The sequence below is a fragment of the Anneissia japonica genome, unplaced genomic scaffold, assembly GCF_011630105.1.
Source record: "Anneissia japonica isolate Jap-2015-1 unplaced genomic scaffold, ASM1163010v1 scaffold1949_len687591_cov173, whole genome shotgun sequence".
In the NCBI taxonomy this organism is placed as follows: Eukaryota; Metazoa; Echinodermata; class Crinoidea; order Comatulida; family Comatulidae; genus Anneissia; species Anneissia japonica.
In genome coordinates this window covers 574,602-592,015 of record NW_022754854.1, presented here as the reverse complement: position 1 = coordinate 592,015, position 17,414 = coordinate 574,602, and the positions used below count along the sequence as shown (strand labels likewise).

At 34.9% G+C, this 17,414-nt stretch overlaps 1 protein-coding gene across 1 annotated transcript; it reads left to right on the top strand.

Moving 5' to 3' along the window:
* Nucleotides 1-22: 22 nt before the first annotated feature.
* Nucleotides 23-17,050, top strand: LOC117123290 (transient receptor potential cation channel subfamily M member 1-like). Its single transcript, XM_033269161.1, has 21 exons — nucleotides 23-173; nucleotides 1,067-1,293; nucleotides 1,536-1,624; nucleotides 2,361-2,610; nucleotides 3,695-3,859; nucleotides 3,976-4,016; nucleotides 4,477-4,615; nucleotides 5,646-5,718; nucleotides 6,059-6,159; nucleotides 6,358-6,546; nucleotides 6,762-6,912; nucleotides 7,448-7,613; nucleotides 7,914-8,051; nucleotides 8,485-8,836; nucleotides 9,902-10,030; nucleotides 11,796-12,047; nucleotides 12,776-12,953; nucleotides 13,570-13,711; nucleotides 14,143-14,333; nucleotides 14,870-15,002; nucleotides 15,811-17,050. Exons 2-21 carry the CDS (start codon nucleotides 1,111-1,113, stop codon nucleotides 16,616-16,618), a joined length of 3,870 nt encoding a protein of 1,289 aa, XP_033125052.1. The 5' UTR covers nucleotides 23-173; nucleotides 1,067-1,110; the 3' UTR covers nucleotides 16,619-17,050.
* Nucleotides 17,051-17,414: the final 364 nt, after the last annotated feature.

Here is a 17,414-nt window from a genome sequence, read left to right as displayed (position 1 = left end):
CAACAGAGGGCGTCTGCTGATCGTGACACACCGCGACGCCATGACCACAGTAAACAACAATAAATGTAAAGTACAGCTCTTGTATGCAAGCAGACGGAAGTTCAGAGAGAATATGAACGATGTTGCACTTTATTCTTCTTTGTTAAATTTGTAATCACTATTACAAATTGTTGGTATGTACAAGGTTGTATTTTTATCAATATAATTCACCATACTCTCTAGGCCTAGCCTAGGCATGACACAACACTGCAACAGCAATTAGGGGGCCGGCCTAGCCTAGGAGGAGGCCTAGGGCCTACCTAGGCTAGTAAGCATAGGCCTAGGGCCTAGGCCTAACCATGAAGTAGCAGTAGGCCTATTCTATTCTAGATAATAAGAATGTAGGCCTAGTACTGTAGTAGCCTGGCTAAGGATAAGATTTAGCCTAAACATTAACCTTTTATACTGGCATGCCATTTTAATCAATATAATTCTCCAAGCAAGCATTTAGTAGCCTATAATATATTGACTGATTCAAGTAAATACAACTGCACAATTTAGGCCTATATAACAGATCCAATGTAATCAGTTTGTATTCTGAAAGAAATAAATAAAAGTTAATTATACATAATGTAATGTCCATAGAAAAATTGTTTGTCAAGCGAAAATTCGATCTGTATAACCAGGGCTTAACTTTAGTAATGCCTGCCTAAATTCAAAGAAAACTTTGTGGACTAGGTTCCACGCATTGCCTTTGAACGCAACGTTGGCGTAAACATTACCGTAATCGTAGGCCCGTAGGTCGACGTAACCATAGCCTAAAATTAAAGCTTGCGCCTTTGACGTGCATAACATACTGTAAGCTGCCCTGCGCATGCTCAATAAATCAGCGTAATCATAGCCTATGATTAATGCTTACACCTCGGCATAAGCATAGACACTACTGTACATTATTATAAATATAAAATACTTTTGAATCGGAAATGAAGTACTGTAGGTTTATTATCCTGTTAATATGCATGTTATGACATTTTAGTTTGCAATTACCTGTGTTTGTGTATTAAACAATTTATGTATATACTTTAAGGCAATGTTTTATCAAAATGGATTAATTTCAAAGAAATTCTGAAGATGAACAAACACACCAACAACAGGGTTCACCCATCAAGAGATGGAGTGCTAACTAAACGAAATGTGAAATCTCTTAGAACAAGGCCTAGTGGACGTTTTTCACAAGGGCACTCAAGTCAAATAAATAATGCTGAAGACAGTGATGCAGACTCTGTTCATAGTGTTGTGAATATACCACGTTTGGTAAGTTGTGACTCATGTTAAAATTTATTGATAATCCATAATTCTATAGATGAAAGCCTAAAATAGCATTTAAATGAAAAATAATGAATGTAATTATATTTCTTTATAATTATCTTTTTAATTGCCTGTTACTTGTTATATAGTATTTAGGGTCTGCTGTATGTGTGTCCATCAATACATAGGTTGGTAATAATATTACATTACAGTATAACATAAATTTTCCTTTTTTTCAATTGATGTAGGGGCAGAATTATAAAAGTTGGATCACCGCAACATTTATGAAGAAAGAGTGTGTACGATATGTTCCGAAACCAAATGATCCAGATGATAAGTAAATAATAGAACGTTGTTTACTTTATTCATTGTTTTTCTTGCTGCTGTATTCTTTGATGGCAGAAGGAGAACAGCCCCAGACCAAGACCCTCATTTACAAATTGAACTAGAAAATATTTATCTGCCAACAATAAAATTTTTGGAATACAACCAAAAATGGCCATAAAAGAAAAAGCTTCTCACATGCAATTACCATGCAGTATTACGGTATCTTTTAGTATATAAAACAGTATCTTGCAGAAATAAATCTGAATTACAAAACTGAGTTGTTAAATATTAAAAACAGGAAATCACGGATACATCACATCAAAACAGCAATGATAAAAATGTGAATCAAGGTATGATAATGATCATGATGATAATAATGATAATAATAATAATAATAATAATAATAATAACAGTGACATACCGAGAATATTACTATTAATGGTAATAGTAATAGTAATAACAATAATAATAATAATAGTAGTAATAATAATACTGTAGATCTTTCCAGGGTGCCAATCAAACTTAATAACTGACCAATCAGAAGTTGCTAAATATAAAAGTAAGATTTTATTTTTTCGCCACCCTCTGACGACCTTTAAAATATACAATTTGCTAAACAACCCACTAAACAGTCTCTAGTGGTCTTCATGGAAACTTTTAAAGGGCACAAACACAAATACACATTTCATACACAATTATAGATATCAGTACTATAATACTTACAAATTTATTTATTTTTCTCGCAGATGCTATTGCGGCAGGTCAGGGAATCAGCATATACGGGAAGCCCTACGTCCCCAAGTTTGCACCACCTCAACACAGACTCCGAGTGAAATGATTAGCCCAGCACACAGCCAGGGAGACAATGTCAGTGTCCAGAGTGAATTTAACGTGAAACCCTGGGATAAATTGAAAGATGTGAAGGAGTTTCCAAATGATTCCTTTGGCAAGATTCAATTTTTAACCGGATCAGAAGCATCTTCTAAAGTGGCACATGTGCGTATTGGTAAAATCGAGAAAGTAATCGATAGATTCTCGTTTAAAATTTTCAAATCGGAGGCATGCCATCCTAAAACCAGCGTACTGTTGCTATATTAAACTGACTGTTTACCATAAGAAGGTGGCAGTCTTGTATACTTTAGTGCAAAGAAGCCATAATACTTTTACTCATAATTTTAGCAATTAGTAAGTTGATTTCAGTAAATGACCATTATTTTAAAGCTTACAATGGGGAGAATAAGAATGTACAGTTAAAATTGCCTAAGTCAACTTTGCCTTAAACTTATATAGTTTCTAAGTCGATTTTATTTTACATGCCAAATTGTTGTGTTTTCCCATTAATTAACAATGTGTAAGTTAGATTTTATCAAAGTCAAACAAATTTTCAATGTCATATTGGATTTGATTTAGGCAAGTTCAGCTGTATTAAAAAGTCAATTTTTCAATTTTTGGTCACTGATGGTGATTTTGGGATGGCAAGCCTCTTGTACGTGTTAGAGTAAGATTTACACTGTCGTTTTGTGGGACCTTCGCAACAATATCCAAAGGGCTCGGGCTTAGAGGAAAGGTCTATTGTGGAGAGTTGTTGCCGCAGCAGTTACTAGGGAGCTTTCGATTGCATGACAACGGTAGGACGTAGAACGGAATTACGTCACTAAAAGTCATCTTCGCATGCGAGAACATTAAGGTCACCTCGTCGGGTAGATTCTGGAATGCAAATTGGCCAAATCTACATATGCAGAGAACGTAGGACGCCAGGTAGACGGTCACGCATGAGTGATTCTATTCTAGCGTTGCGTCGTCGCACAATTCAAAAGCTCCCTAATATTCAAGTTTTAAACTTGAGGTCAGGGTTCGAGGCTCCACCATACATAGCATTTGTATCTTTGGGATGTCCACAACATATCTCTACACAGCTGTATAAGTGTTTGTATAATGTGCTTCTGTTATTATTATTATTATTATTATTATTAATAATAATAATAATAAAATTAAATAGAAGTAGAATGTCACTTATATCAAAATAATATATTTTTATATATTATATATTTACAATATTTTTTTTTTACCTTTCATTCAGTATGTTCGATTATCCAATGATACCCGTCCTAAAGATGTCCTAAATTTACTATCAAAGCATTGGAAACTTCCGACACCTCATCTTGCAATATCCGTGGCAGGGGGAACAAAAAATTTCACACTCAACAAACAGGATCAAGACACATTCAATAGAGGGCTAATAAAGGTAAGCATACCTGTTTAATAATATAATAATAATAATAATAATAATAATAATAACCACCACAACAGCAGCAACTGTAACAGTATTGGCACCAACAACAATTTTGTTTTCTTATGCAGTATACCGCAAATGTCCATTTTAGAAAAAAAAAACTATCAAGGTGATTTACCACCCTTCTCCCCTCCCATATACATGCAGAGTCACAGTGAAAAAAAAAGCTGGGTCATATTATGAGCATTTGCATCATTGTTAATATTGTTATGTTAGACAATTGTTATTGTTATTATGATAATGATTGTGGTGATTGTGATGATGATGATGATAATAGTGGTAATGATAATGAATAGTAATGATAATTGTTATTGTTATTATTATTATGGTTATATGAATAATTATAACTATTATTGAATGTTAATGATAATAATTACAACAGTATGCAGCTTTTCAGTGTGTTTTTGTTTTTATTGTGTGAAGGTTTTTTTTTATTTGATTGTGTTCTTGTGACAAGCAAGGGACTTATTAACTCTACCATGTGCCATGTGCAACATTTTAGTCTTGTGTAAGTTGGCTAAATACAGCTTAATAATTTTTCATCTTTTTTTTTTCTCTCATTTATATAGTGGAGTGAGGAAAATCAAACCTTCTTTGCAGAGTACTGTTTATGGAAAGATACACGGTGTGTGTCGCATAAGTGAAAATGATATTATGATACCAAGGCTAATAGAAGCTATCAATGTTATAATGCAACATGAATCAATGGTGAGCTATACCCTCTGTATGATCACTACAATGAGTGTGATGATTACACTATGGTAATTGATCATTAACTAAGCTATTCTTGTGACCACAGCTTGCAGTTTTCTAGTTAGTATGATCCAGGGGCGGATTTAAGAGAGGCCGAGCCCCCCCCCCCCCTTGGAAAGTTAAAAAAAAAAGGGGGAAAAAAAGCAAAAAAAAAAAAAAAAAAAATTGATACAAATATTTTGCGGACCCCCTAGGGTGGTGTTAACTCAATCGACCCTCTTTTGGCCCTCCTTTCAGACATCTTTGGATCCACCCCTGTGATCACACCACTACTACCAGTCCTGAGACAAATTTTCCTAACGATTACAGCCATTTGTGTTGTGTAATTACACTATTATAATCAATCATTATCTAAATTATCCTCATGATCACAATAATCAGTCTTTGTTATTAATGTGATTGCTTTTAAACGAACATTAATTATATAATAATCATTTTAGTCCTGGTACTTAATGTAATCATATGTCATGAATTCCTACTTGACATATTTCCGAGCAGTAAACAAATAACTAGGAATCCCTCTTTGACATAGAATATAAACACAGTTCACAATGTTGTAACACAAATCTCAAATAAACTTTTATTCTGTGCAAACTCCAACAAGAATCCGGTCTCAAAACAACACAATAACATTCACATTAACATCTGTTTAAAAACAAAAGCTTCAGAAAGAAAAACCTGTCATACTATATACATGAACCCTAGAATTCCAGAGCATTCTGTATTAGTCTTCAGTCAAATTACATCATAATTCAACCAATAGGCTTCTTGCTTCTACAATAATTCAGTATCTAGAACCTTTCAAACATTTCTCGTGGATACTTGTGTTCTTATAATTACCAATGAGGTTTACACTATTTGTTTGGTCAAATAAATGTTATTCTAGAATGTTCTATGTATTAAATATGTTACACTAAGGCAAGGATACATCACAACATTATTCAACAGTGAATCTTCTGTTTCACATGGTTTTGTCGACTTTTAGATAACCATCTTCAGCATGGATGCTGGTGAACAAGCAGATTTGGATTTAGCAGTACTCAAAGCCCTGCTCAAAGGTAAGAGTAGTACTCTTGCATCTTCTTCTGTACAAGCAACATGAATATAACTATATACTGTACAATGTTCATCACTTTGTTAATCACAGCTTATCGATACCAGAATCTTGAATTCTGGTCACAACCATCTTCACTGACCACTCATTCTTGTCCACTTCATGTGGTTTATATTGATCCCACATAAGCTGTCTTGATGGATAACAGCTTCCCATTTGTTCACCCACACTCCTCCCTGATCATCCACATTTATATCCACTTTAAACATTCACTCACACTGTGTCATGCATCACCATGTTATCTTCATTACCATGTCTTCATTTTCATTAACTCATATTTCTAGGCCAGTCTGCCTCCCCTGCATCACAGCTGAAGTTGGCCTTGTCATGGGGCAGAGTTGATGTTGCTGAGAGTATGATATTTGTTGGCATCAATGAATGGCCAGTAAGTATGTTTAAGTTATGACCCATACCTTAATCATATAGGTTGTTCATATTCAATTTCATAGCTGATACTGGACATATTTATAATTTGGTTCACAACAATTTTCATTATTTTATGAAGATAAAAGAGTTAATATATAAGTATACTGTTCTTTAAATTATTATTAATAGTTAATTGACATATTGTTTCTTGTTATAGCCCGGCAGTCTTGATGTGTTTGTGACCCAAGCATTGATGGAGAACCGAGTTGATTTCCTCCAACTGTTTTTAGAAAATGGCGCCATCATGAAAGAATATCTGACGGTTGCACGGCTCCGAGACTTGTATAACAAAGCAGAAATGAATAACTTTGTTCGTAAGCTTCTAGCTAGCACTACTCGTGGTCTGGTAAGGTTACACTACCAAGAATATTTCTTTGCATTAAAAGAAATTATTATTCATTCGTTAATAATAAATGATTATTTTGCCATGAGCTCGGTATTCTTTTGTATTATTAATTTTTTGAAAATAAAAATGTTTTTGGGATCAGTCGGTGTGTAATTTTACATGGGTATCAAAATAGTTTTCTTTCTCACTGATTACTTACTTACTTCATCTTTCAGTTAACTGGTCCTTTTTACCTTCATCATGTTCGGTCATTAATCCGGTCATTAACAGGCGCTCATGATGCACCCTTATACCATCATGATCGCAACATCAGTACAATTGGCCCAGAGTGTAAGGCTCTTGTTGCCATGTCAACATGTCTATCCGGTAAGTAGGTATCATAACCCATTTTATATTATCTTTTATTTGGTTATGGTAATTGCTTTATTTAGTGGAATATCTACTGAGTGTGTGGGCAGGGTGCATACCCTCTTAATAAAGCTATGGACAATATTATAATACTATTGTTATCATTATCAATATATCATTCTCATAGAGTACAAGTGATTTGTTGCAGCGGGAACAGTTAGGTTTCCAAACCTTTGAGTCGGGTTTTCAGTCCCTCACTGCGTTTTTCGCTTGTCTTCATGAGAAAGGCACTTTATCTACATTGCTTCTCTCCACCCAGGCGTATTTATGGGTACCTGGTGGGGTTGCCTGCTCCTGCGCTGATGACAGCAGCAACACTTCAGTATGGAGGCTCAATGATGTGTCAAAACGATTTGTACCTGCAAAGAAAGGCGCTATATAAATAACTGAATATTATTATATTATATTACTATTCCTGTTTGTATTTCATTATGAATACTTTATTTTTAATGATGTTTCACATGAGCTGTAAGTATCTAAATATCTTTTTTAGGATTCATGCTACCACATCAAGCCCATGTGGCCTATATGAATATAGCATCCCATGATGACCAGATATATATTGGCGAAAGCTTTTCTATAGCGGAGCTTGTCAACCCAGGCATGCACTTTCAACGCCCATTCAGAGAACTGTTCTTGTGGGCAGTTTTAGTAAGCAGGTGGGATGATTTAATTAGTATATTTTAGGAATATAGGCCAAATATTGCCAACAACAACTATATCACTGTTCTCTCATAAAGCTCTAGTGCCCACACTATCAAATTTTATTTGATAAATCTATCTGATGTGCCCATATTTGGATAAGATGTTATCTTATACCCAAATATGGGCATATAACATTTTCACATAAAATTTGATAAAGTAGACGGAACTTTAGAAATTCAGTGTTGTGGTTCCGTTTGATAGTGTTATTATACTTTTAAACACAGCTAGATTATCTTTTTTTCTGTATGTATTAGAATGGAACTTGCAGAGTTCTTCTGGGAGCGTGGTGAGGACCCAGTGTGTTTAGCTATTGTTGCTTCAAGACTGTTCCGTTCGATGTCAAAAAGGGCACAAGATCCTGATGATCAGCTAAGGCTTCTGAACAACTCCAGGTAGGCATACATTAAAGAAGTTGAAGCAAGCAAGACATGTGGTGCCTGGGTCCCTATGTGGAAAAAGCCACTTTTGGGAGATCTGCTTTCTTAACACATCTATATTTTTTTTAGCTATATGCAGTGATACCCCTCACAAGTTTTAACTTCCAGGAGACAATTGATATTATTAATTTGCGGAAGATGTGTTAGTTTGAGGGATGGCTCTGAATTTGTTGGACATGGGGCCTGATATCCTTTATGAGAGCGTAAGAGGGTGTGGTTGGCCTTTTGCTCAAAATCTCTTAGAAGTTGTCCAGGGCTCAAAGCTCTCCGAAACTAAGGCAATTTAAGGGTTTCAAAGACTTGTTTAATTAATTTCAATGAACTAATATTTTAAAAGTATCTGCAAAAAATTAAAAATTCTAAAATCGATTCAACAATTTCATTACAGGCAGTTTGAGACGCTTGCTATTTGTGTAATTGATGAGTGTTTTGACACGAATGAAGAGCTTGCCCAGATTATGATAGAGATTCCTCACAATCAGTGGGGTGGCATGAACACCCTGAAGATAGCGGCTGAGTCAGAAGCTGAGGAGTTCATTTCACGTCCGTGTGCTCAGGCTGTCCTCAACAATATCTGGATGGACGGGATACGCTGCTCATCATGGAAGGCATTTCTGGTTTTGGTATGTCCTCCGTTGCTGCTGGTGATTCCCTACAGGAAGGATTTTGCATCGGCAAATATTTGGAAAAAAGCATGGATGTTTTATAATGCACCTGTATCGAAGTTCTTTGGAGGATTGGTAGGATATGCTTTCATTCAGGCTTTATCCATCTGTGTGTCCATCTATTTCTCAATTTGTCCATCCTTCCATCTATCCATCCATCTATCTCACCATGTATCATTCCAGCTGTGCGTTTATCTACCCATCCAACCATCCGTCTACTTAAATCTGTCGCTCTCTATTCATCCATCCATCTATCAATCTCAACATGCATCGTTCTAGAATGCATTGATTTACCCATGCATCAATCTGTCCATTTTCCAATCCATCTATCTGTTTATCAATTTAATTGTATATTAATCTATATATCTATCCAGCTATGTTGGGTTGGTGGTTCTTTTTTGATGATCCAATATTTTTTTTAAATATTAAGAAAAAACATACTTGCACAACATTTCGCTAATACTCTATCACCATTCTCAAGTGAGCTGTGATGTAATTACAGCTTGGTCATAGTGTAACCTTGATTGTGTTGAGGTCTGTTGAGGTCGAAGTGCGCCATCAATTTTCTTGTTGTTTTGAGGACTGGTAGTCTTGGGGAGGGGGGTACCCCTGCTTCGCAATTGATGACTTTGTCATAAATATGCGACAGTTCGTGCCCACCGTCATCTCTATTTATCCTTTGGTGTCCTTTCCTTCTGATTTGGAGAGATTCATGGAGTCGTCTTTCTTTGACTAAGATGGTTGCATCCCAATTGGGGACATGGCTTGTGCAAGCTGTAATTACACCATAGTTCACTTGAGAATGCTGATAGAGTATCAGTGAAACATCGTGTGAGTATGTTTTTTCCTAATATTTAAAAAAAATATTAATTGGATCATCAAAAACGAACCAATAACCCAATATTTAATATTGGATCCAGATGAATTTTTTCAGTGATATCCAGCTATGCATCCAACTAGCCATCCATCCTCCCATTAAACCTTTCATTCACCTATTGATCCTTTTAACCATCCTTCCTTCTATTTACCTGTCAATATTTAATCATCCATCTATCTATCTATATCTGTGCCTTGTTATGGCAACACTATATTTTTTTTATTTTTTTTGTAATGAGGTAACAATTTTTGTTTTCTTTTTAGATCACGTATATGCTGTTGCTACTCCTGTTTAGCTACGTGTTGATATTCAATTTTGAATCAAAGCCGTCACCCTGGGAAAATATACTATTTGGCTGGATTTGCACTCTCATTATTGAGGAAATTCGACAAGTAAACAATTTTTTCTTTTATCTATTGTATTGTAGACAAAATTAAAATTCTAGTCTTTTTATTTCCTATGCATATAATGCAATAGAAACTATTGTATTCACTATTTTGCACGTGTGTGTGGGTGTGTGTGTTTGTGTGTGTGTGTGTGTGTGTGTGTGTGAGGACATCTTCAGGAAAAGTTTTCTGACATTCTTTTTTACTGACAGTGACATGCCTAATGGTACCCTTGGGATTAGTTTTCTCAATAGCCATCCATCTCTTTATTGCCACTGCACTCAATCTTGTCAGACTGGCCCACATTACCCTTGTGGAAAATATTAAGGTGCCATTAACATATAAACTAGTGAAAACAGTACTAACATAACAAAGTATTGTGTTGATACTTCATTTAGTAAATAATAATTTTCAAATAAAACTAAAATATTGTTATATTATTGTAATTTTATTTTTGTCATATATTTTTTTTGAACACAGACATTTTGACCCGAGTTTGATCCAGATTGTTTACTTGATCACTAATAAAGAGTCTAAGTGATCAAAGGAAAGAATTTGTATTAAAATACTAACACTGTATCTAAAGTACAAGGGGTGAGGGGGGGGGTTGGTTGGTGGAGGAGGGAAGCTGTGCCTTCATGGATATGTCCCTGCGAAAGTTAAAAACAATCATAGTTGATGTATTGATTATTTTCACTACCGCAGCATAACACAACATACAGCCTAAATATGTTTTCAAGTTGAAATATTTTGTGTATACAATTTCAGTCATATAACTTCACTATTATTCTGCATAGGAACGTTGATGCCTGCTAAGGCTCTGGTCTAAATGTATATATTTGGTTATTTTTCTTTATTTCTTTCTATTTTAAAATGACCACATTCAGTTGACCCTTAAGTATATTTTAAGAATGAACCTGGAAGACTTGTTATATGCTAAATTTCCCTTTCTGGAATTTCCTGAAAAATAATGGAATTGTCTGTTTCAGGCATCATGTGAAATAAATGTATGATGTAATTGAAACCTCTCAAGGTGTTCATTCTTCTTTATGCTTAAAAAAGCATAAATAGAGCATAAATCTGTTTTGGAAGTTACACCTTAAAGAAAAAACCCAATAAAGTAACTTCTTCAGTGCACCTTATAAAACTGTGTGAAACCAAGCTAGCTTCCTCATTTGTTGAACCAGAAATGATCTAAATTAATGAAGACTGGATGGCATTATCCATTTAGATATTTTACTCATTACAGAGTACAATACAACTATTACTGTTGATTTGTGTAGACTATTTCATGAATACTTTATTTGAGGTATATTTATTCAAAATTCAAAATGCAATATTAAAAACATACATAGCAGCAACAAGGCTGAATTGCATATGGATTCACAAAGGAAAAATGTTAAAATGGCAGAAAAATGACAACACAAAAAAATACAGTAAATGAAATACAAAGATGACATACAAAATATAAAAATCGAGAATTGAAATTATTGAAGTTACAAAAAAAAAAATCTGACAAAAAAGGGAGGGGAAGAACACTAAGCCACCAGGAAGGAATTGAGTTTAATTTTGATTTATTATATCAGCCAAAACTGGGCCTGGATTGGACTTGGTTTTGCTTTTGTAACGTTTAGAAATGTCACAATGTGGATAAATGTATAACAATATGTTATTAAAAGCTATATGTACTCCATTAAACTCCTTTCTGTTATTTGAAAATACTAAACTTAAATTTATTATAGAATTTTTGCTTGATATATTTTACCTTTAGTTTGTGATACCAAATGAGTTTGAAACATGGGATGAGAAGATACGTCAGTGGACGCGTAGTGTCTGGAATTGGATTGACGCTGCAATGTTGAGCCTAGCCTGTATGGGGTACGGCTTACACTGGAGCCCAACAGCGATGGAAGGTGCCAAGGGGTGCTTCTCTGCCAGCTGTTTTTTATTCTATGTCAGGTTGCTTAGGATGTATGCTGTTAGCACCCATCTTGGTCCTAAAATGGTTATGATAAGGAAAATGGTTAGTATTATTGTTAAAGAGGTTTTCTTGAAAGCTGATGTTCTATTCAATTATAATTTATGTGTAGTGTGGATGTACCCAACCCCCCAGTGGCAACAAATTTGTTTGGCTATTTAGTTTAAATCCCAAAAATGACCATTACTTTTTCATTGGAATAGGGATTATATTTCCATTCTCAGTTTTTTCGCACCCCTTACAGCAGTTCCGCATTCTCAATTTTTCCGCACCGCCCAGTTATGCCCCTGTCTGGAATCTGTAATAGAATGGGCAGATCATCCCAAAAACACTATACCTGTATTTATAGTATTACATTTCCAGCTTAGCTGATATTCAGGAGTCCTTAAAATGAACAAATTCAAAATATAATAAGATGCATCCAAAACAAAGTTTCATTATAAGGCTTAGGTAGTGGAGTTCTTAAATCATGAGAAAAAAGTCCTTTGCTGTTACAGGATTTGTACCTAGGGCTTTGGAACTGGGAGACAAGCATCTTATACCACCAAACTACATCTCCAGTTGAGCTTAGGGGCAGCAACTACCTGCTGTTATCACTAATCATTATGAGATGACTGGAAGAGATAAACAAACCCTATGTTTTTAAAATCTATTTAGCTTCCTAGATCCTAAGTAAATAAAACATTTTAAACTCTGTCTTGTTTTTAATGTTTAGTGTCTTCTATTTAGTGCCTTCTAGTTTTTAATAATTTATTGATTCATTGCTTTCATAGATTGTGGAGCTACTGCTGTTCCTCTGTATTTTACTCGTCTTTATGATCGGTTATGGTGTAGCCAGTCAGTCTCTTCTTTTTCCCAACCAAAGGAACATTGCTGAAGCTATTACTGGTGTCTTCTACATGCCTTACTTCCAGATATTGGGTGAATTGTTTCTGGATGTTTCGATTGAAGGTATTTCATGTTTTAATTATTGGATTTTTTCATTATTGCTATGTTATTCACCTGAAGTTGACTGAAGCAACTCAATCAAAATGTCAAAACATTCTTAAAAAAAAAAAAACAAAACAAAACAAAACACAGCAAAAACTTTGTTATTATTGTTATTGTTACTTATAATGTTATTTATTTCTATGATTATTTTTGTTTAAATTACTATTTTGATTATAAGATAGGAAAACATACTTTTATTTAATAAGTTAATAAAATTCTTTCGTCCAGCAGTTGACAGGAATGCTTGCAGGATGAATGTTTGCACAATAAATTCTCAACCACTTGCTAAATTTAAGTTATATTGCAGAAGTATTTTATTCATTGTTATTGGTGCTATTTTAATATTTATCTCTCTTGATACCGGACATCGCAGTCCCAACCCCATTGTTGAACTTTGCCTTCCCACTTTTTGAAAGTTTTCTGCAAGTACTTGTACCCACTTTATATCCTTCTCTCTCTAGTCATTTATGAGTCTTTTCAAGCCTGGTGCCTTTATGCTTCGTATATATCCAAACTATTGAGATTTTTGCGTATCAGTTGAATTGGGTAATATTAGTCATACATATTGTTTTTGTAGGTAAGCTAGAAGATTGCAGTAATGACCCAGATGATAACCTGCATCCTTGTCCTGAGAAGCACCTCTTGGTTTCAGTACTGTTAGTTATCTATCTGTTGGTAGGAAACGTCTTGCTGTTGAACCTCCTCATTGCAATATTTAGGTGAGTTTTTGTGCTTTCATCAATCAGTTACTCACTCAGTCAATCAAACAATTATTCAATCAATTACTCAATCAAAATTAGTCAATCAATCAATCAGTCAGTCAGCCAGTCAAGTGATAAGTTAGTTTGTCCATCATCGATCAATTGATTAACCAGACAATTACTGGGCCCTGGAGTTGTGCTACGTGGGGCCAATGACATTTCATGGGGTATAATACCTATGCCCATTGACACAAAGTTTTTCTGCTGATCTCAAATAAGTATATTTTTGAAAACCTGTTTGCTACCCAACATAAAGAAGAACTAATAAAAATATCTGTTATTTTTTCTTTTTCCTCAAGCATCTTTTAAGCATTTCTTTTAAATAGATTTTTAAAATAGATTTTAAATAGATTTTAGTGCTATAAAAAATATCTCTATATTTTCTACAGTTTTGTCTTTGATGAAATTCAAAGCAAAGCACTCCAGATATGGAAGTATGAATCGTATGCACTAGTGATGGAGTATGCTGATAGACCATCTCTCGTAGCACCATTTATTATCATTGAACATATTTATATGACCATCAAATGGTTGTACAGGAAGGCCGTCAAGTCATGTGACAAGCAACATTTCCAAAAGGGTATGATTTATCTTTCTCTCCTGTTCTTTAAATGTTTAATATGAATCAAAACACTTGTTTTATTATAGGTATATTATACTGACTTTAAAATCATAAAGTTTTAAAGTTCAATTCTAATATGGTACTGAGTTTAAAATCACAATCATAACAGTTTAAATTTAATTTTAAACAAAATTTTCATGTTTATAAGTAGGCAAAATTCAGGGGATTTTTGTTGGTGAGAGGATGGGGGGGAGGGGCTCCACATCTGCCATAAACTAATATTTTTTACAGTGTTTTTAAAAAATGGCTGGTGAAATTTTACTCAGCGCTAAAGCCTTATTAGCCTATTTTTAATATAATGTACAGTAGTTGGATTTATATAGCACTTTATACCCCAAGTGTCAAAGTTCTCGAGGTGTGTACTAGCCTGTACTATAACTTGCTACTTCCCTAAATTCAACCCTGAAATAAGCCACTGGATGTCATCATGTTTTTGAGAAAATTATAAGTTTGTTCTGAATTCAATCAGTATTCTTTAATTTGTTTTTGCAAAGGTCCATTATACAATGCCAAGAAAAAAGTTGAGTTGAGAGTGTTTGAGAAGGAATGTGCTGCAAGCTATCGTCGCAAAAAAGCAAACTTCGAAAGTTCACAAGTTATAGAGAAGGTCGGCAGGATTGAGAAAAGGTAACAAGATTTTACATTCTTGAAATAAATAATATTTTCATTATTTTCAAGGCTAACACATTATCAAGCTTATACACTTTAAGGCTCACACATTCGGCGTGAGACTCCTACATTCGCAGTCTGTCCGTCAGGGAGAGCTGCCCCCCATTCTCAGGAAAAATAATGCGGATTCTTAACCTATTTTCAGTTCCCTAGGGGAAGGGGTTTTTAAAACAAAATCTCCCACCTGCAAATTGGTGTAACTTGGCATCTATGATATAAAAGCCTGGTAGCCCTCTCGCTTCCCCATCAAACTTTCTGTGATCTTCCACAGGATTTTAACGCGTTGACTGCCAAGCCTTTTTTTCCTAGTTTCACCCCATACTAGAAGGCATAAAGGGTGCCACCATGTTAGAAATCATTCACATAAACTTTAATGAAACAACAAAATGAACAAACATACGGTATTTAATTTTAGATAATTACTTCCGGGCACTACCCTGAACCACATGGGCAAGAGTTCACGCTCTGGCGACCACTCTCAGCAAGTTTATATGCAATACAATAATAGTATGTGTATAGCCAGGGGTGGATGTGAACTCGCGTCCTGCCTCCCTGACGTGAATTCATATCCCTTGTAGGGAACATGTTAAATGACACCACCATTCTTTCAAGTTTACACAGAGTGTGCATCTTGACCCCTTTCACTAATTTCCCTAGTTATTTTACACATCTTAGCAAAATAGCATCTTTGCACATAAAAACAATGACTCTGTAAAACAAAATAGTAAAAAAGAAAATCTTGATTCCTTATGTTTTTTCAATTCAGACTTGAAGAATCATTGAAACAGACAGAACATAATAAGGATGATTTGAATCAGCAGTTCATGAATTTGAATAAAAATATAAAGAATTTGCCAAACATGCCCCCAAGAATGGAGACACCATCCTCCATTGCCAATTCACAACTGAGAGAAGCCGGGCTACAGCACCATCATGATCCTCCTGAGAAAGATGTTCCTAGTAAAGGAGTTGATAAGAAGACAAATAATGAACTTCCTGTGAAAGATTCTGAGCAATTTACTGATAGGAGGAATGATGCAAGATATCAGGAACTGCTTATTGAGGATGAGACCCATAGTGATTCAAAACAACTTGACGAGAAAGGGGTGGTAAGAAGTGACCACACTATTCCCAGTCAGGTTGGTCTTCTCTACCCACAAGAGAAGTCTTCAAGGCCCTTGATTGATGAGTTCGATCGGAACGGCAGACATGCAAAGAAAAAGAGGCGTAAAATAAAGCACGTAAAGAAACCTAAACATGATTCAGAAAATCCGACAAAATTGTGTAGCATTCCTGAACGTCTTCAGGATGAAGAGTCTTTATTGGAGGGTAGCGATCTTGAGCAGGCTAGCCTGGGCCCTGAAGAAAACATGATACAAGCTAGCCTTGCAAATATACAGGTGATTGCAAGGCAACAAGCCACAGCGTTTGTTGATCTGAAGAGAGGAATTGATCTTCAGATGCAGCTGGTACAAGCTAGGTTAGGAAAGCTTGAAAAAGAGTCACAAGGAAACAAAGATATGTTGAATAGAATTGAACACCTGTTACAAATAATCAATCAGACAAGTACATAATTTATAGAATAATGTGAACAATGTCTTGAGTGTTGATTAATTCTGATGCCCTGAAATCACTGAAGTCACTGAAGCCAAAGAACATTCCAGAGATGGATTATAGGATTTGAAGATCGCTTTCAGGTTACATTTGGCACATAAATGCATTGCGCGGAAGATTAAAAACTATAATTAACTTGATGTGTATCTGATAAAATATCTGAAATATTAATATAAGTACAGTACTACTGTATATCAACTTAGAGTAGATATGCTCAAATGCATATAAAAAAAATGTGTGAACTTACTGAATATTGTACTGTAAATGTTAGTATTAGTGAAATCTTGATTTTATAGAATTTTTATATATATTTATAGTGAGTATAAGTGTACTTTAATTTAATATAACTTTACCTTTTTATATTTTTGAAATAATGTTCTTATATTATTGTTTGTCAAGGCACTTTCCTGAATAAAGTAATGAAATGAAATGTGTTACAGACACCATCAGATCTTTGGCATACTATAAACAGACAAGATTTGAAGACTGATGATTTAGAGCAGTGTCCAAGTTTCAAAAAACACAAGATATCCATGGTTTGTTTGATTGGATATATCTGAAACAAGTATGTACAGTATACAGCATCAAAGTGCGATCAAACATACTCTGTTTACTTGAGAAACCTTTGATACGATAGAAATAAAATAAGATATTTTACATGGCTGGCGGAAGCGGGGGGCCCGGGCCCCCCACTTTTTGGCGAAAAATATATAATGTCTGGAGATTTTTGATCGTTTACCTAAAAGAAGGGCCTCA